Here is a 24,439-nt window from a genome sequence, read left to right as displayed (position 1 = left end):
TGGCCCTGCAGAACAACTACCACAAATGGACACTGAACCTCAAGCGCAGGGACGTTTATGCTCCCAGCCAGCTGTAGTTCAAGGGAAAAAATGGCACAACACTGTGGCACAACTGGTGGTTGAACCAGACAGCAATACAAGTTCACAGAGTACAACAATCTTGCAGGACCTAGAAACTCAAGTCACACAAGAGCCACCGCAGTCACCACCGTCTAGCACAGACGTGTCACAGAGCCCACTGACAGACATCAAGGTTTCTGTACCCTCACGGAAGTTCCGGAGAAAAACAAAGAACTGCTCCAGCAGGTAAAAAAAATAATATAACAGGTTTATGTTCAGAAGTAGACGGAGCTCGGACCACTTGTTCATTGGTTCCTCAGTCTTTCCATATGAAGATTACATAGAGGTTTAAGTTTTGATCATATACTCCTGTCTCTTTTTAACAACCAGAAAGTTACGATTAAGTTTTACACTCTGAATTAACCAGTAATGACTGTGATACATGGTCCAGTTATTGCCTTGGCCAAAACAGTGTAAACTCTCTCATCAGATTACTGCTGCTCCATTTTTGTGTAAATGTGCTGTTTAAAAGTCAATGTCTCAATAATGTTTTTAAACTTGTGTTTAGGACATCAACAGGTTTTATAGAGATGTCTACAGACAGTGAGGTGGACTTCTCTGGCTCTCATATCAAGAAGAAAGCTGGTGTAAAAAAACTTCATATCCCGGAAGATGATTCAATTACAAGGTAAGTTCAAATGCACAAGTGACCATATCCAGCATCTTTCATCAATGACTTCCTGTTTCCTGATCTAGATTCAAACATGTAATTTGACTAGGGCTCTCAAACTAATAATATTTTAAACTCATTAGTCACAGGGTAGCTGTGGATAAATCATGATCAATGCTTTAATCCCGGAATGTTAAACTCTCACGTGCAGCAACAGCAACAAGTCCGATGATGGAGGTCCAGCATCAAATGGTGAGGGAGACCAAGAGTCCTTCAGTTCTGTAACATCACCTGCAAAGGCGCAAGATCGTAATTGTCATCACAGAAGGTATTTCCAAATACATATGCACATATGACATTAGTTTGTTTTCACTAATTGCTAACAGTGTACTACTTCTCAATGCAGCAGTCCAGAGGACATCTTTGACACCGAAGCTTTATCAGACAGCTCTCCCAATCACTGTGTTCCTCAGAAAAGCTCCACTCCGCAAAAACTTGACTTTTCTTCTAATTTAAAATGGTAGGAAAGCTCTGAACTGCATCGCCAGCCAAGGAATACTTAATCATTTTAAAAAACTTGATTTCTCAATAATCACTTTTTAACAGTCAATGTACTGATCATGTTTTTTTCTCAGGAAAGTGCTTATGAAAACTGCAAAAGAAAGCAAGGAAAGATGGAGCGATGACGAGTCAGTCAGCTGCAAGAGTGGTCCCAGTAACTAGTCATCTTTGTCTTTATCAAATCACTTTTTTTAAATGGAACAAATGAACAACTTAATGATTCATGTATTTTCTATTCTGTTATTCATCAGGGCCAAATGACAGCATCACCAAAGGTCACAGGAAAAGGGTGAGCATTTCATGATTCCACACCATTGCAGTCAATGCATTTACTTTTTATTCTAAGCAATGTTTTTATTGAAAAAGCATTTCAGCTTTTTTTGAAAATGTTGCATGGTAGTGGAAACTGTAGCAGATTTCTCCTGTTGTTACAGAAGTGGAGTGACAGTGAGACCAAAATGCTGGAAGAAGGAGTTAAAATGTTTGGAGAGGGAAACTGGAATAAAATCCGGGAATATTACGACTTCAATGGACGAACAAACGTGAACCTGAAAGACAGATGGAGAACAATGAAGAAGCTATACATGGTGTAAGAAGATTGAGTCTTTGGTACCTCAAAATGTGGAACTTTATTTTTTTTAACAAAAACATTTTATTCTACAAAAGTTTTTCTGTATAATGAGCTTAAATTAATGAATTTGTAAAATGGTCAGAGTAAAGGTAGTCCATGACTACAGTACAGTAGTAAACACTGTCCTTCAGACTGTAGATGATCAGATGAAATAAAGCCCAGTTTTTGATCCATGTTTATGTTAACGTGTCTTCATTTCTGATGAACTCTCCAACATCAGCCTGGTGAAAGACCACAATAGACATGGGGTCCACACGCCGGCACTCCTGTGTAGACTTGGCTGCAACTCCAAAACCCTGGAAAGAATAACAATCATGGCATCAGCAGACAAAAACAGATCTGTATCTTTAAATCAAATAACATTTGATTTAATTTGATCTGCAGCACTGCTAAAACTTAGATGTACATTATTGATCCCAAACTGGAAAATTAAAGGCATTTTTGTTAGATATTAATTTATGTCATGCTTCCTTATGTATTTGTACTCAAGTCTATGAAAAATATCTAAAATTCCAGATTTATAAAGGAAAGGAAAGTGAACTCCTTGTCATTGTGACACAGCACACCAATGCACACAACCAAACGTGACCTCTGCTTTTAACCCATCACCAAAGTGAACAGTGGGCAGCTTTAATCTGCCCGGGGAGCAGTGTGGGGACGGTGCCATGCTCAGAGCACCTCAATGGTAACTTGGCAGCTGGTGGACTTGAACCTGAAGCCTTCTGGACCCAAGTCCACTTCCTTAACCACTAAGCCACCGCTGCCCCAGATTTATGAAAATTAATCTGGAATTTTAGCTCTTTTTCTCACCATTTTCTAGTGTATGAAACAAAGTAGCACATGTCAAACTCACAGCCCGTGGGCCAAATGCAGCCCACCAAGTTTTTTAGTGTTTAGTAAAGTCCATTCTGCTGAGTTTCTGAACCTGATAAATTAAAAGGTTTTTATATTAGAGCAACGTAAAATATTTGTTTCTTAAAAACAAATTGCAGAAACAATTATTAATGTTATGGAGTAGTTACAGCTATACTTCTTCCAATTAAAACCAGCCCATCAAGGGGAACTGGAGCTGGTGGAGGTGATGTGGCCCCCTGGTGAAAATGAGTTTGACACCCCTGATGTAGAGTTATCTTTCAGCTATTTTTGTTTTTGCTGTAAACAAGATTTGCTAGACGTAGTGCTAAAACAGTTACCATAAAATGTTAAGCCTTTTTGGGCTTATAGCTACAAGACAAGTTTAAATAAATATAGCTAAATGTAAACTGAAAAATCAAATCAAAACTGGAAAACAGTTTCTAATTGGTTGTTGTTTAACAAGTTAAACATTGAAACAACACACAATCCATGGAAAAGAAACATATCTCAGGGATGTGGTTTCCACAGAATTCTTGATGGACATTTGACATTTCTCACAATATGCAGACTATCTATATTTTTCATAGATATATAAAAAGCCCCAAAAGAATGTGTTATTACAAAAATGACTAATCAAGCCTGTCCATTTTCAAACAACAAAAAGAGATTTAGTAATAGTAGAACTCACCAGGGGCACATCAGCCATGGAGTACACAACAACCCCCTGGTACTGTTCTGTGTTCTCTGTGATTCTCCCAAGACCAGATTTTAGCACATGGTTCCCATATAGGAAAGACTGCTCTGTTCCAGGCTTCACCCACACCTTGAACTGAGAATCATAGAAATATTTACAGTCAGTCATGATGGTCAAGGATTAGGTACCTTATTACTGTGTTTAATCAATAGTTTGTTTGATTTTGTATAACTGGTACAGATTAGTTTGCCTTTCTAATACACTGCCTCATAAGTGTGTATATCTAAGCAGGAAAGTTATTGGATACACAGAAATAAACCATACAAAAAGTTAGCACAGACAATAATGCCCACATTAAAACAAGACTGCCCTCTGATGGTAAACATGGAAACACTGTAACAACAAGCCTGAGCTTACATGTGCTTGCCAGTGGTGGGAGATGCTAGTCATGATCTTTTCTTCGGTTCTTGTAAGACCTTGACAATTGCATGGACATATTCCATGTTTCTGAGTTTCTGTTGGCCAGATATTCTCACAGGTGGCGATGGCACCGAGGTCAACTTGCCCACACTCATATTCTTGTACGCACACACAATGTATTCAGCACACTATAAATGTAACTTGTACTAGCTTGCAATGGGCACTCTCATAAAGAGATGTGCTTGCGTTGCTCTCTGTAAGACCTGCGCCCTGGAGCTTTAATAAAGCTTTGATAACAACTTTCAATAAATTCTTCAATATGTTTAACTCTTTATTCCAAAATGACTGTTGACAAAATTTCCAAACCGTAGGTCAAACAAATTATTGTCATAATAAAAACCAATTATCAAGTTTTGCTAAATTACATTTTATGTATGTTCTGAGGATGGCTACATAAACATCCCCTGACTAAAGTGAATCGTATCAACTTGTTGGTAAATCAGGTTACAATAATGTTATTATGTTCTTATGTTTATAAAAGCAATGGAGAAAACAGTTGTTGTCAGTACGATGAGACTAAATTAATGGGCATTTTGGGCTTGTAAAATATATGACCAAAGACTTAGCAACCGATGATCAATAACAATAAAACTGTATGCCACAACTTACTTTTGCATAAGGAGCCAGAAAATCTAGAGCTGTGATATGGAGCCGGAACTTGCTGGTTTTTGTGAACTTTCCAAAACATGTCCCAACTGACACCAGTTTGTCCCGGGAAATGTTTGTCGCCAGTTTAAGAATTTTCTCGCTGTAATGAGATAAACAATAACACTTAAGACATACATTGACTGGCGTATGATGGCAGCATAAAAATATCTCCTGTTTTACCTCATGTAGTAGACACGGTCTTTATGAAGCCTGAAACAATATGTTCCGTCAGGCCTGTCGACCAAAAGTTTGATGTTTTCGCCGATGCTATAACGTAGACGAGACAAGAGTCAGACACACGCTGCCAGAGCAACATGCTAATCGACATTGTCCAATTTTAATACATTCACAATTGAGAGTATGCTCTAGGTCGACTTACTACTTCGACAACTTCTCAAACATAGTCTTCGTTTCCTCCTCTGTCAACGGCCTCATTATTGAGCTTGGAAATACTTAAATTTGCTAAATATTAGCTCTCATGTGAGCAACGTGAAACGTGGGTGAACAACGGAATTTGACGATCTTCACAGCGGAAGTTCTTTGACGCAATCACCCCTCTAACTTCCTGGTTTTCGGTATTCTTCAAGCTAGCTCCTTGTCGATTGTTCACTTCTTCCTTTTCAGACTGAGTGATCGTTTTCTGGTAGGTTCATTAAATCATATAATTTGTAATAGATAAAACACAATGTATATTACTTCTTCTTACCAACGAACTGAGATATGTGTTGGTATACTATTATATTTGGTCAAAATCGTACCAGAAAATCGGAAATGGGTTCGGTTAGCTGTCATTAGCGCGCTAGTGGGAGTTAGCATTTGTGCTTATTGGACGTCAATTTGCGCTCATGCTGGAGACACGGGTTCCGTTTTACTATAGAGTAGACAGCAATGGAGTTATTAGGGAACGCTACTGTGTCGATACTAATCATACTGAAGTGCGCTAAGGTGTGATTATAGGTCGTGCCCGCCGACGCGAGCGGCTGCCGCAGTGGTACCCAGTTACATAATAGCCATTGGTTTGTACCAATGCTGATTTATATCGGTTAATCTGTGATTAGGGTCTACAAGGTTACCACATCTGACTACACAATCAGGGCACACCTATGCTGCGTTTCCCTGCCACTTGGTAACTCGATTGATTCGCTGCAGACGCGGTTTAATGTCAGCGAATATGTGCCGTCAGCTGCACAGATGAGGAAAATCAACTGTGTCAGCGAGCTATTCAGCGTGTGGTACATCACTTGATCCCCAACTGCAAGCTACCGCAGGATTTACGGGTCAAGTGTTTCACTTCTGCACTGCCACCACGAACAGTCGAATTCAGCAGCCTCTCTTAATCCACTCAGTCTCATCGCACTGCTGTCTGATGTTGTCACTATTTAGAACGAGTCACGCACATTTAACGAGTAGTCCTTGAGAGTGGGGGAGTCTGAGCTGAAATACTAAAGTGTCTCTTAAAAAAAGGTGTTTTTAGGTGTTTTTAGAGTCATTAATGACAGTGGGGCTAACAAGAAAAGACTTCAAAGATCAGTTTTCTATGGCAAGTATAAATAGTCTTCATTTATTTAAAGTGGCACTGCTTTTTACCTTTTGGCTTTTTACATAAACAATAACTTTCTTTTTCCAAAAGTCAAGACCTATATTTAGTCTGAGTACCAGTTTCACACTAGAGAGTTTCACACAAGATCAAGAATCAAAATATTTCCACACACTGGTCTACTGTCATCAAGAAGAGACAGAAGATAAACAGAAAGAACACCTTTGCAATCACATGACACTCAGGTTCACATGTGAAAAAGGGATTTCCATGGCTTGTACCAAGGACACTGTCATGCACAGTAGTACTGTAAATACTGCATAAAAGTGATTTCATATGATGTCTTTAGCTGTTTTACTTTTTGTAAAAGTAACCTTTTGTTATTGCATATAACAGCAGTGAATGAATGTACAGTAACATTTAATGACTACCAGCTGAAGCGTGCACTGATCACTTATTTGAAACAACAATTCTTGCAAATACTGACATTGTCTTAACTTTTGTTAAACACTGACCTACTGTATGACTAGGGTGACCATTGTTTTACACAGTTGTCAGATTTCATTTGAAATTAAATGCACAGTAAGCAAAAGCACAAAAAATGTCTGCAAATGATATTCAGGAGACATTGTCCTTATGACCTTATGGAAATTAATGTCATGCAAATTCTGAATCTAATTTTGCATATTTAAAGTAGTTTTTACCTAGAGCTCCTTTTTATTTGATCCTTAAATGTACACATACAGCAGTTACCACTGTATGATCCTAATGGAGGGAAAATGCATGTAAAATGTTTTAATACTTAAGTCCAGATGTTTTGATTTAGATGGTTAATATTTAGGATATTAACTGTTTAAATCCTAATATCCTGCTTTTGATGGGAACTATTTTGGGGTTATTTTCTTTCATATCTTCTTATATTGTGACAGGTGTGTTTCTGTTTTCACAGTTCTGTGCCAGGTGTTTACCCCCCAGAGGAATCAGTGGCTTGTGTCTATCATCAGTTTCCGGTGTGTGTTCAGGACTTTAACACTGAACAGGAAGACACACACACACCCACACACGCACAGAGTTGTCTGGACAGACAGAGGAAACTGCTGCGGCTTCTTCGTCAGCCTCAGAATGACTGAGTTCTGGGTTTGTTTCAGCTGCTGCATTGCAGAGCAGCCACAGCCTGTGAGTATGAAATAAAGTCAATTAATTTGAGAGACAAACTGGTTTATTCAGTTTCTTCCTGGGCCTGTGGTTTTGCACAGACTATTATAGTGTTAATTCATAGGGCACAGGCACACGTGTTAAGTAAGTTTACTGCACACGTGATATTTCTAGTGGTTTTTAGTCACTGTGTTGATTTAGTTATTGTCACAATTTTGCACTAAGAGCTCAAAGTACTGTAAATGTAATAAAAAACATTGTAGAGACATGCAAATTCAGAAGACAAGAAAAATATTTGTTTGTTTTACTATTGTCTTGCTTAAAATGTTCTACTCATTGTCAGTTTGTATTGATTTAGCAATTTACATTTATGTAGGGTTTTTTTTTTTGTTTCTTTAGAAGAATATACAGACTGCAATTTAACTTACTTTGCTATGATAGAGAAAGCACTGAGGAAGTAGAGACCTTTCAATGGTTCTCCATTTCTCATAGTCACTGTCTTGAATATCATCTAAATGTAGCAGTTTCTTTGTGCTAATGACCTACATTCCCAGAACGTGTTCCCTTTTTGAATTTTACTCTTGAAGTTCGATGGCTCACTACTAGAGAAACAGGCAAAACTAGCTGATAACCAGTCCTCCCAGCTTGAGATTATAATTAAATATTATCTGGTGAAAAAGTTAGGTACTTCTTCTTCTCTCCCAAGTTTAAAAAACATGGCAAAGGCTGCAGCCAACCCCATACCACTCATGCTTAAGAATATAGGTCTAATAATGCCTGTCACGCTGCCAGTGAACATGCAGTTGCGGTATCACATTGTAGTCAGCCAGTCTGACTGCTGACAGATAAGATAAATTAGGAGGAATGCTGACCTCTGCCTCAGTTTGTGGTCAGCACCACTGACCTGTTGCTTTAAGAAAATGGAAGACAAACAAGTGGCTTTTGTTATGGCTGGTGTTCAGCTCTTCCTTCTTGTTGTTGGTGTAATTCAACAACTATACAATACACTGTCAAGGCCTTAGGCCATCACCAAATCTTTTGTTGAACAAGTTTAATACTGTTTTCTCTGGATTAGATCACACCCATCAAAACAGGAAATGTATGCAAACTTTCAAAACCTGATAAGAGTTTCCTCACAATTTATTCTTGAGGAGACTGACACCTCGAAGCTTGTGTGAAATGAGGCCTGACCCCACTCCAGTTCATAGAGGCTTTATCAGAACTGGTCTTTGTGGAAGGTCAGAGGGCAGGAAACTACTTTCACAGAAAGATATGTTGAAGGCCAGCCGTAAAGAATAAGTGGCAACTGCTGAAGGAAGTCTGTGATAATTTGTCAGAAGTCAACTTTATAAAGGCCTCCTCCATAGAACAATGGCTTCTGCCTGTACTTGTATATTTACTGTATTTTCTTTGAGTGTCTAATAGAAAATGAAAAAAAAGAGGGACATGAAAACTGTACCAGAACCATGAAACTCCATCCATCCATCCATTTTCATCCGCTTATCCGTTACCGGGTTTCGGGGGCAGCAGTCGCCACCCAAATCACATTGCACCGTACCTAAAACCATGAAACTCATATTAGCATAATGCATTTTCCTCAGTCCTAGTTAACATTGTTATTTATTGCATGTATTATAAACCACGTGATGCTGTTTTTCAGAAACGAAGGCGACGAATCGATCGCTCAATGATTGGAGAGCCAACAAACTTTGTTCACACGACACATGTAGGCTCCGGGGACATGGGATTAGGATTGGCCTCAGTAGGTTTTTTTTTTTATATGGCTTACGTGTAAAATATCAACCCAACCAGGTTTTGCAGACATATGATTTACTTCAACTCAACCTTTTTTTTTCTAAATCTTGCTTCTCTGTAGGTTGACCTTGTCCAGGCCCAGATGAAATCTAAAGGCGGCTATGCGCACTCGGGTTCTGAAGGTTCACAGTTATAACACGGTAAGTGTTTTACCCTTTTGCAGATATTATCATTGTAGTTTTAACAGTAGAATGATGGTAAATATACTGATTTTCCTCAAACATGACTGCACCCACAATGTGTCATGAAACAAACTAGAGCAAACCCATGTATGTGTCTTTACTGTCAGTATTCCCATCATTCACACTGGACTGTTTGACTTATTTCCATCTCTTTTGTTGAATGCTAACAACAAAGTTAACCATAATGCTAATGAAAAGATAAACTAGGAAACTCATTTAAGGCCGACACATTTGACAACTTTAACTCCTGTGCATCGTTCTGTCCATTCACAGCCCTTCAGTCTTCACAGACTACTGTCAATGATTTGAGGAAGTGTTTTCCAAAAAGCAGTTCTGTTTATGATGGATGCAGGACCAAAAGATGAAACTACTGCTTTTGTTTCCATAATGTCATGTGTATATATGTTTTTTATTTTCCATTCCTTTTCATTTTTTAAATGAAAGCACTGCTGTCCATTTGCTGCCATACTGTTGCACTGTAAAGATGAACTGTCGATAGAGGATAAGAGGGTTCAGAGAAGCTCATGAATCTCAGTCGAAGGTGTGCTTGTGTGTGAGTGTGTGTGTGTGTGCGAGCGAGCGAGCGTGCACGCATGTGGAGAACTATTTTCAGAAATATTTTGCTGTCGTAGCCCATTTGAATGCCTGTATTTATTATCTAAATTTGTAAACGGACCTCAGGTGGCTGGGCCACACTGGACATGTGGAACGTTCAGTTCCTGTCTGTACTACTCAGAGGTTTATCAAAGGACAGGTAGCAAAAGAAATAGTGGCAGATTCATCGCTTTCCACTGAAAAACACTCGCCTGCTCCGAGTGGGTTTCAGGGTTGGAAGATGACTGTTCTGTGAGAAACTTGAAACGCGTAGATCACACTGGACGTTGTACACTCACACTCGCTTAGGAATTTTGCATTGATTTCAACTATTTTAAAAAAAAGTATATAGAGAGAATTTCCATTTAGTTTAAAGCTTATAGAATTTTAATAAACTATGTCCTTCCTAATCTGCCTTCTGAAGTCATGTTTTATTTGTTTTATCACTTTGATTTAGCTTTAAAACAGATTCATATTTTTATACACATTTCTTTCTTTTCTTTTTTCCAAAGCTTGTTAAAGTGGTTAAACTTGAACATAATGCCATTACCACTGGGATCAGGTTTGTGATCATTGATTCATTGTCTTTCATTTGCCAGGACAGTTTTTGTATTTTTGCTTTGTATTTGTTGCCAATTTATTTTGCCATGAATCTTTTTTTATTTTTCGCTTGCCATTTTGGCAGAAACAATTTTGGCCCCCCTCATGTCGTAGTGGTCCCATTTATTCTTTAAAAGTCTAAAGTCGACAGATTCTAAAAATAAAGTTTCACCTACGCTCACAGTGGTGTTTAATTAAATGTGTTCAGTGTTAAAATAAAAGGAACAAGATGCTAAAACTATTTTGTAAAAAAAAAAAAATTCATCTCTAATGTTGTAATATTAGTTATAAGCTACCATAGCCGCTATTCATCCCTGCACATGTCGTCACTGAAACATAAAGTAATTGATCGTTGGATTGATGAGAGTTCAGAGGTGCTAAAGAACCAGCAGCTCTCTATCTGTGATCATGTGACTGTTGTTCCTCCACGTGGGTGATGTGATTCAGCGGCAGAACATGAAAGTATTATTTTTATTTAGTACAACTCTGTTAAAACGATTGTTGTATGCTGTTCATTAAACCAGACTTATCTCTTTAAGGAAAATACTGCTTTACACAACCTCACATTTGCAGCCTTAAAATGGTCAGAACTATTTCTCCAATCTTCAGCTTTAATGATATGATTGTCATACATCTGGTCTGGTGTTTGGTTCAAATGTTACCCTGTTGATTTATGTATAGAAAACTGTCCTCGTGTACAGACTCACTGGTGTACTGTATATTTTTCCGGCTTTGGGTTGAATGCTGTTCACTTATGTCCATTCATCCTGATTTGCATCGGATTTGCAATATGATGATGTGACCAGCAGGCTGTGCTGTTTGACTGCTTGAATGTGACGTAAAAGATTTGTCTTTTCCTCTGAGATTCCTGTCAACAAATTGTTTTTAAAGATTGTAAATTAGTTACAACCACAAAGGATCAATGGTTCAGGGTCATTCTTACTTTGTTTTCTTTTCCTGTATATATAGTAAAGTTTTGAAAATGTGTTTTTTCTCTGAGAATCTACCAAATGTGATTCTATTCTGAGGGAACTCTGTTGTCGTCATTTTTCATATTAAATAATGAGAAATAAATATTACATGTTCACAAATTACACACTGTATCTTGTTTTGTTCTGAGGCTGGGGGAAGGAGTCCATACTTCAGAGTAGGCAATGCTATTGTTTCTGTGTCTCATGTTAAAACCTGTCGTTTGTTTGGTTGAAATACACAGGGTTACATATTTTTTTAACTTAGTTTTAATTTGTTATTTTTTGGTCTTACCGATGATCACATAATTTCCAGATTAATTAATATTGGAAACAGATAACCAACTTCAAATCCAAGGTTAATTCTTGTAAGAAAAAAATTAAATACATTTGATTATTTTGAAGAAATTCTTTTAGTGTTATGTGCAGGAAGTATTTCTAATAACCTTTCATCATCTCTGTCACAGCTGTGTTTTTGCAATAACAGTGGCGTGGTCAAATGTCATAAGATCACTTCTCTGTTAACTGAGCCTCTGTTTTTGGGGTTTTTTATGACTTTGAAGCAATGCAGGACATGCGTTATTTGTTCATCAGATAGTGGCAGAACATCAGTTCAACACAGAGTCACACAAACAGACAACAACCATTCACACTCATACATTTGGTCAGTTCAGAGTGAACATTTAAGGTACCTGGAGAATTGGGGAGGACATGAGATACCACTGGGCATTGAGCTGCTGATCTTGCTGTAAGACAGAAGCACTGGCCTCTTTCACCCTGTAGGCTATATGATCTATTTATGGAAAACAAGTAATATTTGAGAGTTATTGTGAGTTTATTTTTTCAGCTAATGCAGCAGTGAGTAATGTGTCAGACACAAACACACAAATGAAAAGGACTGTTACAGTTAAACATGGTCAAACACACTAACACGTTTATTTTCATTAAGTTTACTCAGTCATCATGTGTGCAGTAATGACAAAAGTGCAATCAAAACAATGCATGGTTGCTGGTGCTCTTTGTTACCCTAGCCTTAACCTTGATTTTACGCTACAGTGAACAGTAGAATGTCCTAGAAAAACTAGATTATAGGCCTGTGTTTTCTAATTTTATTTTAGCCTTGGCACAGATTTTACATTAAAAAACACCCACAGTGCACCACAGAACAAAAAGTGTCACAAATAGTGTCTGCTATAAAATATAATAATCTTATTTTTTCAATATAATCTCAATCTTCTCAGTGTGAAACCCGTGCCCGTTTAATTGAACACAACACTGATGTACTCACAGAAATTGAAGAAAGTCGCCCACGGAGATCTTCTACAACAGCTCCAAGTCTCTCTCTATTTTTAGTTTTTATAGCCATCTGCTGCCGTTTATTTAATTGTTCTGCCTGTTGCATAGATAAACAGAGACAATTTAAGTGATATTGGAGACACCGGATGATCTACCGTGGCAAAATGGTCAGAAACCCCCGTTATAGACAACATATGCTATTACATGAAAAGGTCAATTTTCATACAGGTTTGGACAAAAACAAAAACTGGTTCAGCACTAAAAACACAAACGTGTCCTGTCTATAATGTATTTTACTCTGTCAGTACTCTATCAGTTGAAGATGGGTAACTGATCCTGCACTGACATTTAATCCATGTTGACTCTGCAGCTGGGGTGTAAACCTGGCGTCACCTCAGTGAGTTTAAGGCACTGGACCATAGAGTTGAACCCATGTGATTTGACGATGACGCTCTGTGAAGCTTGGCTTGGAACCGGATCTTCAGCTAAGCAAACTCAGCGGACAGTTAGATTTTTACTCAGCCATCAGCAAAAGAAAAACGCCAAGTTTTGTTGTGCAGCTACAGCATCAGTGTTTGTTGGTTTGTGGACCAGTCAGAGAGTTCCTTCAAGTAGTTTGAACCAAACAGATCAGTGCTGTTGTCTGGGGGTAGACAGTATGAGTTTTCTTCACCAGCACCTGCAGAGCAGAAAACAACATTAAAGCCTCAGAAATGTATGGCTGAAGTTCCTGTACACAACTGACCGTTGAGCTAAATTGGAATTTGGTTCCTACAGTGCGACGTAACTCGATTTCTGTTGTAAGGTGGAATTCACATACTGTCCATAAGTACATATGCAACTCACCTATGCTTAACATGGTTGTTTCTTCAGTTGTACGTCCATTTTGAATCATTCAATTTGATGATTCATGGATGATGGTGAATGGATTCAGTTCTTTAATATGCAACTCATGTTTTGTTTTAAATGCCTTCCGGCATTGTTTTGAGTTTTAAGGCAATTCTCCCAAAATTAAGTAAAAATAACATTGTTGGCTGTAATACAATTGAACAAAATCACCCTAGAAAATACTCACAAAAATATCATTTTAAAGTATTAATATACACGTTGAAATGTCATTGCACACAAAATTAATTATCCCTCTATTAATCACTAAAACAAGTAGCCCATACATGAGTAGGATTTTTGCTCTACACGGTTCACAGAGGCTCCTGCTGTCCTAGTAGTCACAAATGAAGTGGGACCACATGTCAGTCATTCGTTTTCGTCCTAAACCTTGCGCTGAGATGTTTGTAGTTGTTATACAACATACCTTCGCACTCGCGTGTATTGTAGCCGCTCTCTGCTAACGACTGACGCCAGTTTTGATACTTTCATGCGGTGCAGCTGTGGCTCTGCTTCTGGAACGATTAGTCTACGGTCGCAATGTGAATTGTTCTGATTGGTTCTCTTCTCCCTTCGTCCCGCCCTAACATTTTTGCCTGCTTTTGATTCGTTTACCGAAGTGTTCATTATATTTCGTCGTCATCACGGCGGACTTTTTAATTTTTAGTATTTTTAAATTTAATCTACTTGCCTTTTTTTCTTCTTTCTGCTTCATCTAGTGTTTATATATACATTCATTTTAAAAAACTATTTTCTCTGGATGAGTTTTGTCCATTTTTAAAAAATGTTTTTTAATGTCTTTCAACTTTATGAATTTAGTGGATTACTTGTCATATCTGAGCTATTGTCAATAGCAATTATTGGAATATTCCAAACAATTAAAAAAAATACATGCTAGTCAAAGTAGACATATGGCTTCAGCACAGAGTTACCAACTTTAAAACTATTCCTTGTATTCTTTGGTGTCAAACTCAAAGGTTGTAGAGTGTGTGTAATGTACAGTGTCCTACAGTTCCATTGGTCCCACAGTGTGTGTGTTCTCCATTTTCTCTGTTCTCCACTTTGGTTCCAGAGGTCAGAGTTGTTTAAGTGATCCACTAACTGAGTTGGAAAAGAACAGAAGACGACACAGTAGATGGTATTAAAAGACAATGAGCAAAAATTAGTGAGTATCTGTCAGTATTTAATACCTTGAACACGGCCTCATTCTGTTCCTGCTCCTCCTGTTTGGCCTCCCATATGCCTGTATTGTATTAAAGTACAAATACTCATTACCAGCCTAACAGAGGAAACATCTATTTTGGAATCAACATTCTCAATAAGAACCAACTTGCCAAAGGTGTGACCGCTGCTGAAGATGTCCTCTGCTGGAGGGTCAACCCTCTCTGCTGTGTTTGAACACACTTCTGTTATCGTGGGTTGCCAAGTGTGAGACGTGGTGGCTCGTCTGTCTTTAGTCCTGCTGAGTCCTGGTAGAATAGAGGATGTAGATAAAATACAGGAGCAAAGCTGCTTAAAGGTTTACATCATGAAGTTCTGTACTGATGCACAGAGCACACACTCAGGTCCTGCCTACCTCGCCTGCGTCTGTGCGTGTGTGTGCTGGGCAGCATCCTGTAGACCTTGAAGGCATTGTTGCCTCTCTTCCTGCTCTGTTCCCGCAGCTCGCAGACATCAGGCAAAGAATTCAAGGCACAGCGGAAGTTCGCTTTCCATGTCTTTGGATCCGGGTTGTCTTTTCCTGGACGGTATCGTCCTACAACAAACCAGTAAAGAGACTTTTTTTTCCCTTTCCTTCAAAAGTAAATTAAAAAGGAAGTCAGGTTCAGTTTTAGGTGAGGCAGAAAAAAGTTTGAGTTGGTGTGAAAAAAAGCTGCAGCTACAATAATACTACAGTATTAAATAGAAGTACTTGTGGGTTACCCTGGTTATCTTCTTGCGAACCTTATGGTATTTCTTTGCTAACATTTTAGTTGGTGTTTAACTAGCTTTTAGCTTTCAGGAGTTACATTTTAATAGATTTTCAGCTAACCTTTAGCCATTTCTTGGCTAACTTTAAGAAACCTTTTGGACAACTTAAGTTTCCTTGTTAAGCTGGTAGATATGTAACAATAGTAATAGTAATAATAATAATAATAATAATAATAATAATAATAATTTAAGGCAACTTTTTCTAATTTTCTCCCATATATAGAAGGATGATTGAAGGAAAATGGGGCAGGGGGTGAGGGGGGTATCAACCTCTGCCAGTCATAGTCCACTGCTGTCTCATGTATAGATGATGAATCATTTCCATTATTGTCAAGCAGCAACATGATCAGCTCCAACAGTCACAGTAGATGACTGTCATGTGATGTGATGCAACTAATGTCATGAACCATGACTTTCTGGAAACAGACGTTTTTTGTGTATGTGTGTGTGTGTGTGTGCATGTGCTCTTTTCAGGTTATTCTAATTCTGGGGTCATTGTTCTTTAAATATTACAAAGATAATGAAGTGTTGTCTTGCCACTGTGAGAGGAGTTGAACAGAAATGTAACAAAGTGATGACTACTGGTTTACAAAGAGATAGAGATCTCATGTTTTATAGTAGAGACAAATAATTGTTATGAAAGGTAACCATTGCATCAGGTAATTTCAAATTGTCATTTGCCATTTCGTTGTTTTGGGTTTCATTCCATTATATTGCATCTGTATATAAATGTCAATTTCATCATTAAAACCAGTCTGGTTAGAAGTAGAAATAGCTTCATATGCTGCACTACTGCCATCAATAAAATGAATAAAATACAAACGTGCTCTTTTGCTGTTAAAAGTTACAGAGGCCTGGCCTAAAGAATGCAAAATGTGTATGTGAGGTACGCACAAAAACCAGTGTGTTTGTGTGCGTGCATCTTACCTGTGTGCATGGCCCAACTCCTGAAAAGTGTGGCATCACGATCGATGCTCCAGCCGTGACGAGCTGCATGTGTCCATGGGATTTGAAAGATTTGTGCCGTCTGTAGAATCATATAAAACAACGATTTGCGATCCATGAACCTGGAACTAACTGTGGATCCAAAAAGTGTGTAAGTTAGTGTGTGAAGATAAAATGAGGTTTGGGTTTCTACCTGGTCCAACCAGCTGACCCCTGGATACCTCCCAGATTCAATCTGCTGCTCCAGCCAGGGCCTGAGCCTCAGCCGTCCTTGGTGCTGCATGCTGCAGTCTGAACGTCAGGTTCTGCAAAAACTGTTCACTTTGGATTTGGCACAGGATGAAGCGCCAGTGAGTGAATGAAGATGAGTGAGGAGTTCAGATTATATCACAGGTCAGTCTTTCTCCTCCCCTGGACTCTTCATATCAACGAAAACACAGTCCCTCCAATAATCTTCTCCAGTGGCGTTAAAGTAGCTTCTCACATTACAGAAAATACTGCAAATACTGCATATTGTTGTCCGTTACCCATTCCAGTCACAGACAGGAGTGGGTAAAGGTAGAGAAAAAAAAAATCCCAAGGTTTGTTTCAAAGGGTTGTTTTCTTCTAATTTTTAAATAGTTTAAATGGTCATTATAACTAAATTATACAATTAAGAAATCTGACTTTATTAGATTAGGATTAACTCTTCACGGATCAAAATTCTGAGAGTTGAGTCAGAATTTATAACTTTATCAAAATATATTTATTTTTACAATTCTTATTCTTTACTATTATTATTGTTCTGATGCCAAACCTGATAATTTATACATAAAGGAAATAAAGTAATAATGAAATTATTAGATTATTGTTTTCTGAACATTTTCCCCTCAAATTTTATTCAACACTATTTGAAAATACAAACCTAAACTGTGTTCTATTTTTCTTTCTCTCGTTTAGTATTATAAAAGAAAGGTTTGCACTTAAGTGCTAATATATATAAACATATACACACATATATATATCATTCTGAAACACAATGACTTGCAGTGTCAGTTGTTTCTCATTATTTGGATTTGTATGAACTTGAAACAGCTCCTCAGAAGAGCTGTGAGGAAGTCATTTCATAACACTGATAAGTACTGTGTATGTCAGCGCTGTGCTGCAGCTGGTGTGACTTGGCTTCTTTGCTCAGCAGCGTGTGCTTTAATTTAATCAGCTGTTACACTCAAACATACACTCAAAACCATTTGGTTACAAAACAGCCACATTCAGATCTACAAGAGCTGGAACAGACGCACTTATACATTATACACATTTATACAAAAAGATATATATAAGATGTTTTTTATGTCAAAAGATGTTTTGACATAAAAAACACACAAAAAATAACTTATATACACAAGGTGCAAGTGTTTAACATGAAACAAAAATAAATATCTTAAACATTCATAAACCATAAAGCCAATAATCACAGAGAAAAGCAACACCGTCTTCTAGACATTCAGCAGTAATAACTGGCCTGAACTGATGAACGGCATAAACCATAGTGACAATAGTGTGTAAAGGTTGATTCTGTGACATCTTCTCCTTTAGTTGTTGTACACTCTATAACCCAGTCTTTCTTTTCTATTATATATAGAATAATGACATCTCTTTATTTTACATATGCAAATTCCTATCACACATTTATCCAAATTACCATACACATGTAGCCACATATGGTCATTTTGTTTTAAGATAAACAAAACAGTGTTGTGAAACATTTTCTTAAAATAATGCTCTTCTTATGAAGTTTGTATTACAGTTGTGGGTCACAAAAGTTGGCTTGGAATGACTTAAATGATTGGCTTTGCCATCCATCCACCATCATACAGTATAACATGCACCTTTTTGAGAGACAAAAGTAAACTGTGGAGTTCTTCAAGATGAAGTCCTTGATCCCCTATTATTCAAATCATACACATTTTTGTTTTGATCAAATTAAATTGCCAACAATATCACATATACTAAAAGTTGTATTCATCATAGTAACCAGTTGAAAAGATAGGGTTGGCAACATTTAGAAGTATCAAAAGCCTTTAACATTCTACTGCCTTTCTAAACCGATTTGGAAATATTTATAAAGCTCAGAAACATGGTATCTCAGAACAACAGCTGCTTCACCACAAGCTGCTAAACAGCCTGGTAGTCGTCAATCACTAGAGGAATGTTTTTGGGTCCTGGGTGCAAACAGCCAAGGAAGGGACTTTCTTCACTCATGGTACCTTCTAGACTTTTTCCATGTTGCTTTATTTCCCAACTGAGACCCTCATTGAAGCTGTCAGTCTCAACGTTTGCATTGTTGCTTGAGCTGTAGGACAAACTGGACACCCCTGAATCTGTGCTGCACTGCTGATATGACATGTCTACTGGCACTAAAGACTGAACCACTTGCTGTACATTAAAAAGAAGCTGGTGATCAGCAGCTGTCACCATGTCTTCAGCCTCACTGGGATGGTAACCAGAGTCATAAAACATTCTAGTATGTTCCTGGTACTCAGGGAGGTCTGTCATAATCTGAGGTGGGCAGCCTGAATAGGTCATATTGGTGAAGCTCAGTAATTTACTGTTAGCGACATCAACCTGGACATTGCCATCATTGTTAGTGAGGCTGTTGCCCAAAGGTGACAAAACGATATGGGGCAAAACTTTAGCGAGGGCTTCGTGAACACAGGTCACGACATCAGCAGGTTCTGTTTTTGCATAACCTAAACTGGAGGAGCCAGAGCCCATTATACTGCTTTGCTGGTATTTGTCAACGCTGGAGTCAATCAGTGACCCATTTGACCTGAGCACAGAGAAAAGATTGTTAAATTTCAAAGGATGTAACAGGTAATGACATTAAAGGAAACTGTTGAAACACCTACGTATATGATTTAATGTCATCTGCAAAAACGGGCACAATGTGGACACCAGAGGTGATGATCAGTTCAGGCTTTAACAACTGAAAAAAAAAGAAAGAAAATAGTGGATTTTTAAAAAAAAAATTAAAATCAGATCAGAGTTTTTTGTAGACTACCTGTTTCATTTGAACAATTTTTGGTTTGGTTGGAGTTAAATCTTTATGTAGCCAACTAACCATTTCTAGCTTCAGCAAACTTCTGTGGTGAATTAGCATTAGCATTGTCAAGTGCTACAGTGTTTGGTTTACATGGGTTCTTTGTGTGTGTTTCTGTCTTAACAACACAAATCTTATAGCTAGTCACATAAGTGAGGACTCTTTAAAATGTAACTTTTAGTATGTTATGCTGATCCAACAACATCCAGTGTACGTGTGTGTACAGTGTGCCTCACCTTTTCTTCAGTTGATTTCATATCCAGTAGTTTTGAATCTGGCCACCTGGCACCAGCGTCCCACCACTTTTTCTTTATTCTAAAGAAAAGTGCAGAGAGGAAATATGTCACAAACTTCACATTTGTGACAAAATACATTTTAAGAAAGCAGAGAACAAGATGTTGAAACTCATATCCGTGTGACTTACTTGAAAAAACAGCCAAATATTAGACTGCTGAGAACAACTGCAACGACGCTGATACTGGCCATGACCACTTTGAGCCCATTATTGGGGGAGGCAGCTGTGCAGGTACATGTACAGTGTCAGTGTTTAAATATTTACTTCAGTACAAGTGACATATGACAGTATTGAGTTTGAGAAGTGCCTGTTTGCGCACTTAAACCTGGATCTAAGTCAAAACACCGGAGGATCAAATCCTCTCCTGTGATTCCACACAATATAAATGCACTTATTTAGTCATATTTGTTAGATATAAATAATTCTGTGTAAAATGATAAAACTGCAGCACAGCCACTGTTGTGGTAAGATGCTAATAGATATTTGCAGGTTCCCTCACATATTTAAAGATAATAAAGTAAATACCACAAGGAATGGTATGTAATGGTACATTTCTCTGTAAACATTCAACAATCAATGATGTCAATTTAAGTAGTACCACAAAACACATTTATATTTAACAACTAAGTACAAAAAAAAACCAAAACAGATTTACCCAAGTACCACAAAAGGGACACAAAGTCCAGACATCGGTACACATACCAGAGTTTGAGAACCACTGGATTTGATAAAGACCCAGACAAGTTTAATTGAATATAAAATCAGTTAATAATAATTAAAAATAATAACAGCAACCAAAACATTGATGAGGACAATAATAATAATAAACTTACGGGTTGTAAACTCCATTTCGTCGCTGCTTTCACTAAATATGTTGTTCAAGTCACTTTTAACACTGACCACATAATCAGTGCTCGGCTCCAGTTCCCGACTATGTATTTCATATATTTTCAGTCCATTGCTGATGGCAGGTTTAACAGTCATTGAAACCTGCAACACAGAAACACATTTTAGACATTTTAAAGGTGTATCTCAGAAATGATTTTACCTTTAAAGCCGTTGACCGTTTTACAGAGCAGGGACTGTGTTTGTACCTTCTTTGTATCTCCTTTTTTCCAGTATGTAACATTGGAAGTCAAATCACTATCCAATAAGTCCTTCATATTTGTTTTCCATTTAATTAGGAATTTTCCATTGACTTCTTCTACCGGTCTGATTTCGGGACGTTTGGGTTTTACTGCAAAGACAAAAAAAATAAGTAAATTATTTCTCTATATGTGTGGTTTGTTTTGGAATTACGTGGTTATTGGTATCCTGGTACTTTTGATGAATTTAACTTACTGGTACTATAAATGTCAATGATTTTGGACTCCAGTCTATGGCCGTCTCTCCACACAGTAGCATTGTGCTTCTCCCCGAAAACAATGATCATTTTAATAGAACAACAACATCGTCCACTGCTACACTGTGTAGGTTTACACTCGCTTGTTCTGTGGGATACAACACAAAAATAACATAGGTTGGTTTCTTTTCAGAACCAGAATCGGAGCTGGTACTAACTGCCAAAGACATCAAATTTACAAAGAATCTGACAGGGGCCCCATTGGAATCCTTTAAATATTTTTATACCAACTTTACTAACTACTACTGGTTGTAAAGTCAAGCGATGTAAACACCGTTTGACCGTTCAGCACACTCCACCTTCTCTACCACACATGTATTCTAATTTCTCTTGCCGTAAGCCTGAAACCAGGCGATATGCTTTAAAAATGTAATTTAAAAAAGAGCTAATTGTTTTGTATATTTAATTTATAACAATGACGTACTGTTTTTGACTGAGAATGACGCTATACTGTGGCTGCGCTATAACAGAAGAAAAAACTATTTGAAGAAAAAAAAATCATTCAAAACCACTTTAATTCAAAGTTTTTGTATTCTTACGAAGAGATAATACCGGATTTATTACCGATGTTTATCGTATACGCGGGTCTTTAGAATCAGGTTAAGTCCTGTGCAGTTTTCTGCGTCCAAGTCGCAAGACATCTCGCCCCAACCGTCGTTCGTGCAGTTCATACGAAGTCCCGTTTTATTGCCATGTTCTGTTTAAAACGACACCACTGTTTAAAACGGTTATAAAAAAAATACACGCATTTTAAAACAGTTTATATGACAACAGAATACAAACCAGCGAGAACTGTCGCTGCCGCGATCCTTCCTAAAAACAACAGGATAAAAAACATGCTGTTTCGCCTTGAAGCAAACTAAACCGAAGATGCTGCGTTAAATCCAAAATAGTTTATAATTTAGAGCGTCGATTAGAGACGACGTAGATCTCTAAATATTTTTCGTAGACGAGTAATGAACTTATTTGCGGTGAGTTCTGGTAATACTGTCCAACCAGTGTGAGGCAACACGAAGTACGTTTTATGTTGATATTTAGGGAACATCTACAACTTACCCTTTCAATAAATTCTACGTTATGTTCCATAATACGTATTATTCTATTATACAATGAACTGTATTATGGCGTGTGGTTACACATACAGGTAATTCGATTTTGTGTTCATCGAATAAAAACGCAAATAACCATGCAAACACGGTTAAGATTTACAATAATAAATAAGGCAACACTGAGTAACACAAATCACTAAAAAAGAGCAAACATTAGGCCAAATAACAGAAAGCACAAATTAAAATACGAACTTAAGTAAACTCTGTGAAGCATATGTGTATGTCTTAATCAATAGAAAAAAGAGAGAAAAAAATCTTCTATTGGTCCAAGCGAGTTTCTATAACAGACTGCATAAGAATGGTAATATAAAGAATGGTAATATAATTTATTTAATGGTCTGTATTGTCATTGTACCACAAGGATACAACGAAACTGAGCCTTTGCTCTATGCCAAAATTGAATCTGAACTTAAATATAATTTTTAGTACTTTTGCGATTTATAAATGACCAATACGTAAATCTGTTGTGATTTAAAACTTAATTCTAATTCTCATTAGAACTAAAATTAAACACTACGTTAAGTAGTAACTGTGACCATTTAACAAGAGTTTATTGTTGGTCCCTAAATAAAAAGCCTTATCTGTGTGCAACGCTTTTCACATCCAACAGCATACGAACTTCGGCAGCAGTCTTCCTGCTCTGGGAAGCGGTTACCGAAAGCATTGCGCCATGAGTTCCGAGGAATCATCAGCCACTCCTTGTCCCAGGGAAAACAAATATAGAAGGCTGTTAGATGAACCCGTTTCTGAAAGAGAAAATAAATAAAAACATGACAACATGCAAATCAACAAATAAACAACTGTGTTAAACAGTGGTTTAGCAGAAACACGTTTTTTAAAACTACAATTACTTGTGTATGTCTATATTTAACTGAAATTGTTGTAATATGCTTCTAAAGACTTCTGTATGGATATATTAATGGAACAGATGCAGCAGGGCTTGTCTAGTAGATTTGCATTGATCTAATTTAGTGATAGCTTAAGGTTAACCAAAAACAATTGAACTTGAATGTTTAAACAAGTATATTTTTGCAACAACTTTACTAAATGTGATTTTGCTGAATCAAACAAAATTATATTAGCTCAGAAATGGCTGAACCAAAACAGTAAGAAAAACGGATAGTTGGAAAGAAACAGGAAATAAAAAGAAAAATAGCTCAAAATGAACCACAAATGAAGTCAGTCTGTAAAAATATCAACCAGATTATTGATAAATAAGGTTAGAAAAATACTAAATGAGTTGCATAGCTGAATAGCCTAATATCAATAGGGCAACATACAATAACATTAACAAAAAGCTTAATTTAAACAACAAATAATTATTTTGATTTTATGAGACACTAAACAAAAACATTAGGTTTATTTGTATTTGTAAAAATGTAGTGCATTTGTCTGAAGTCAAATAATCACAGGAGAATGTGGCACTTTTTACAAGTTTGTGGCAAATTGTGGCAATTGTACCACTGAATCATAAAAAAGGTAGCACAGTCCTGTTTTAACATCAAAACAAGAGTGATACTTTAATGTCTATGTCTGAGCAACAAATTAATAAAACAAAGGGAAAGAAAAAAAAAAGGTTGAAAGTCAACAGATTTATTTCCTTTAGCACTGAAGTTGTTCACAGTAACATCACAAGGGAATACATTGTCAGTGGTTATCCTGCTCAGTAGTATCGCTCCGTGCTCTGAGTCCATTCTGTGTGCTCCGGATTCCCACAGTAGAAAATAGAGAAAGCGAACAATGAAAGGTATTGCTTTAATTGATGTCTCTGATAATCCAGCGCCCACCCAGCTGCTCTGAGTGAGAATGAGTGAGGAGGAGGATGCATTGCACGGTTACTGTGTGATAACAGTAATCCAGATTCAGGAAAAGGGGCAAGAGAACAGAGAGTGGAGGACTAAAGGCAACTAAATACAAGAAAAAATGCATGTATATAACGTAAACATCTGTGAAGAGAAAGGGATACGGAGAAAAATTCCAAAGACGACATGCAAAGAAAAGACAAAT

General features: G+C 37.4%; 5 protein-coding genes across 8 annotated transcripts in view; 2 read left to right on the top strand and 3 right to left on the bottom strand.

Moving 5' to 3' along the window:
- The window catches only part of terfa (telomeric repeat binding factor a), a 4,692-nt gene extending 2,597 nt beyond the window's left edge, over positions 1–2,095 (top strand). The window contains exons 8-14 of the mRNA XM_017030761.2: positions 7–306; positions 629–748; positions 942–1,058; positions 1,137–1,250; positions 1,366–1,445; positions 1,543–1,580; positions 1,726–2,095. Coding sequence (XP_016886250.1) covers positions 7–306; positions 629–748; positions 942–1,058; positions 1,137–1,250; positions 1,366–1,445; positions 1,543–1,580; positions 1,726–1,884 — 928 coding nt within the window. The 3' untranslated portion in view covers positions 1,885–2,095. The remainder of the gene's footprint in view (positions 1–6; positions 307–628; positions 749–941; positions 1,059–1,136; positions 1,251–1,365; positions 1,446–1,542; positions 1,581–1,725) is intronic.
- nip7 (NIP7 nucleolar pre-rRNA processing protein) lies at positions 1,902–5,124 on the bottom strand. Its single transcript, XM_008337201.2, has 5 exons — positions 4,979–5,124; positions 4,780–4,866; positions 4,561–4,699; positions 3,466–3,606; positions 1,902–2,218 (listed from the first exon to the last, which is right to left on the bottom strand). The coding sequence occupies exons 1-5, from the start codon at positions 5,032–5,034 to the stop codon at positions 2,099–2,101; spliced, it is 543 nt and encodes a 180-aa protein (XP_008335423.1). The 5' UTR covers positions 5,035–5,124; the 3' UTR covers positions 1,902–2,098.
- On the top strand, positions 5,095–11,576 carry cdc42se2 (CDC42 small effector 2). The gene is made up of 5 exons (XM_008337200.3): positions 5,095–5,242; positions 7,086–7,312; positions 8,952–9,053; positions 9,168–9,246; positions 9,562–11,576. The coding sequence occupies exons 2-4, from the start codon at positions 7,259–7,261 to the stop codon at positions 9,240–9,242; spliced, it is 231 nt and encodes a 76-aa protein (XP_008335422.1). The 5' UTR covers positions 5,095–5,242; positions 7,086–7,258; the 3' UTR covers positions 9,243–9,246; positions 9,562–11,576.
- Positions 11,577–12,362: 786 nt separating this feature from the next.
- Positions 12,363–17,588, bottom strand: LOC103398547 (interferon regulatory factor 1-like). Of its 3 annotated transcripts, XM_008337199.3 has the most exons (7): positions 16,741–17,588; positions 16,530–16,629; positions 15,208–15,387; positions 14,966–15,100; positions 14,822–14,874; positions 14,642–14,732; positions 12,363–13,425 (listed from the first exon to the last, which is right to left on the bottom strand). In XM_008337199.3, exons 1-7 carry the CDS (start codon positions 16,828–16,830, stop codon positions 13,307–13,309), a joined length of 768 nt encoding a protein of 255 aa, XP_008335421.1. In that variant the 5' UTR covers positions 16,831–17,588; the 3' UTR covers positions 12,363–13,306. The 3 variants fall into 3 exon arrangements, with proteins under 3 accessions (XP_008335421.1, XP_024909416.1, XP_024909417.1); XM_025053648.1 differs by having other exon boundaries at positions 16,530–17,588; XM_025053649.1 differs by having other exon boundaries at positions 13,283–13,425; positions 14,632–14,732; positions 16,530–17,588.
- A 153-nt stretch (positions 17,589–17,741) lies between these two features.
- Positions 17,742–22,328, bottom strand: LOC103398546 (uncharacterized). 2 transcript variants are annotated; one of them, XM_008337196.3, is made up of 9 exons: positions 22,107–22,328; positions 21,888–22,020; positions 21,263–21,411; positions 21,016–21,158; positions 20,755–20,911; positions 20,051–20,144; positions 19,863–19,941; positions 19,436–19,512; positions 17,742–19,356 (listed from the first exon to the last, which is right to left on the bottom strand). In XM_008337196.3, the coding sequence occupies exons 1-9, from the start codon at positions 22,159–22,161 to the stop codon at positions 18,702–18,704; spliced, it is 1,542 nt and encodes a 513-aa protein (XP_008335418.1). In that variant the 5' UTR covers positions 22,162–22,328; the 3' UTR covers positions 17,742–18,701. The 2 variants fall into 2 exon arrangements, with proteins under 2 accessions (XP_008335418.1, XP_008335419.1); XM_008337197.3 differs by lacking the exon at positions 21,888–22,020 and having other exon boundaries at positions 22,107–22,324.
- Positions 22,329–24,439: the final 2,111 nt, after the last annotated feature.

This window comes from Cynoglossus semilaevis, unplaced genomic scaffold, assembly GCF_000523025.1.
Source record: "Cynoglossus semilaevis isolate Cse_v1.0 unplaced genomic scaffold, Cse_v1.0 scaffold1507, whole genome shotgun sequence".
Lineage (NCBI taxonomy): Eukaryota > Metazoa > Chordata > Actinopteri > Pleuronectiformes > Cynoglossidae > Cynoglossus > Cynoglossus semilaevis.
The sequence above is the reverse complement of the archived record's forward strand: the minus strand, read 5'-3'. Positions and strand labels throughout refer to the sequence as shown.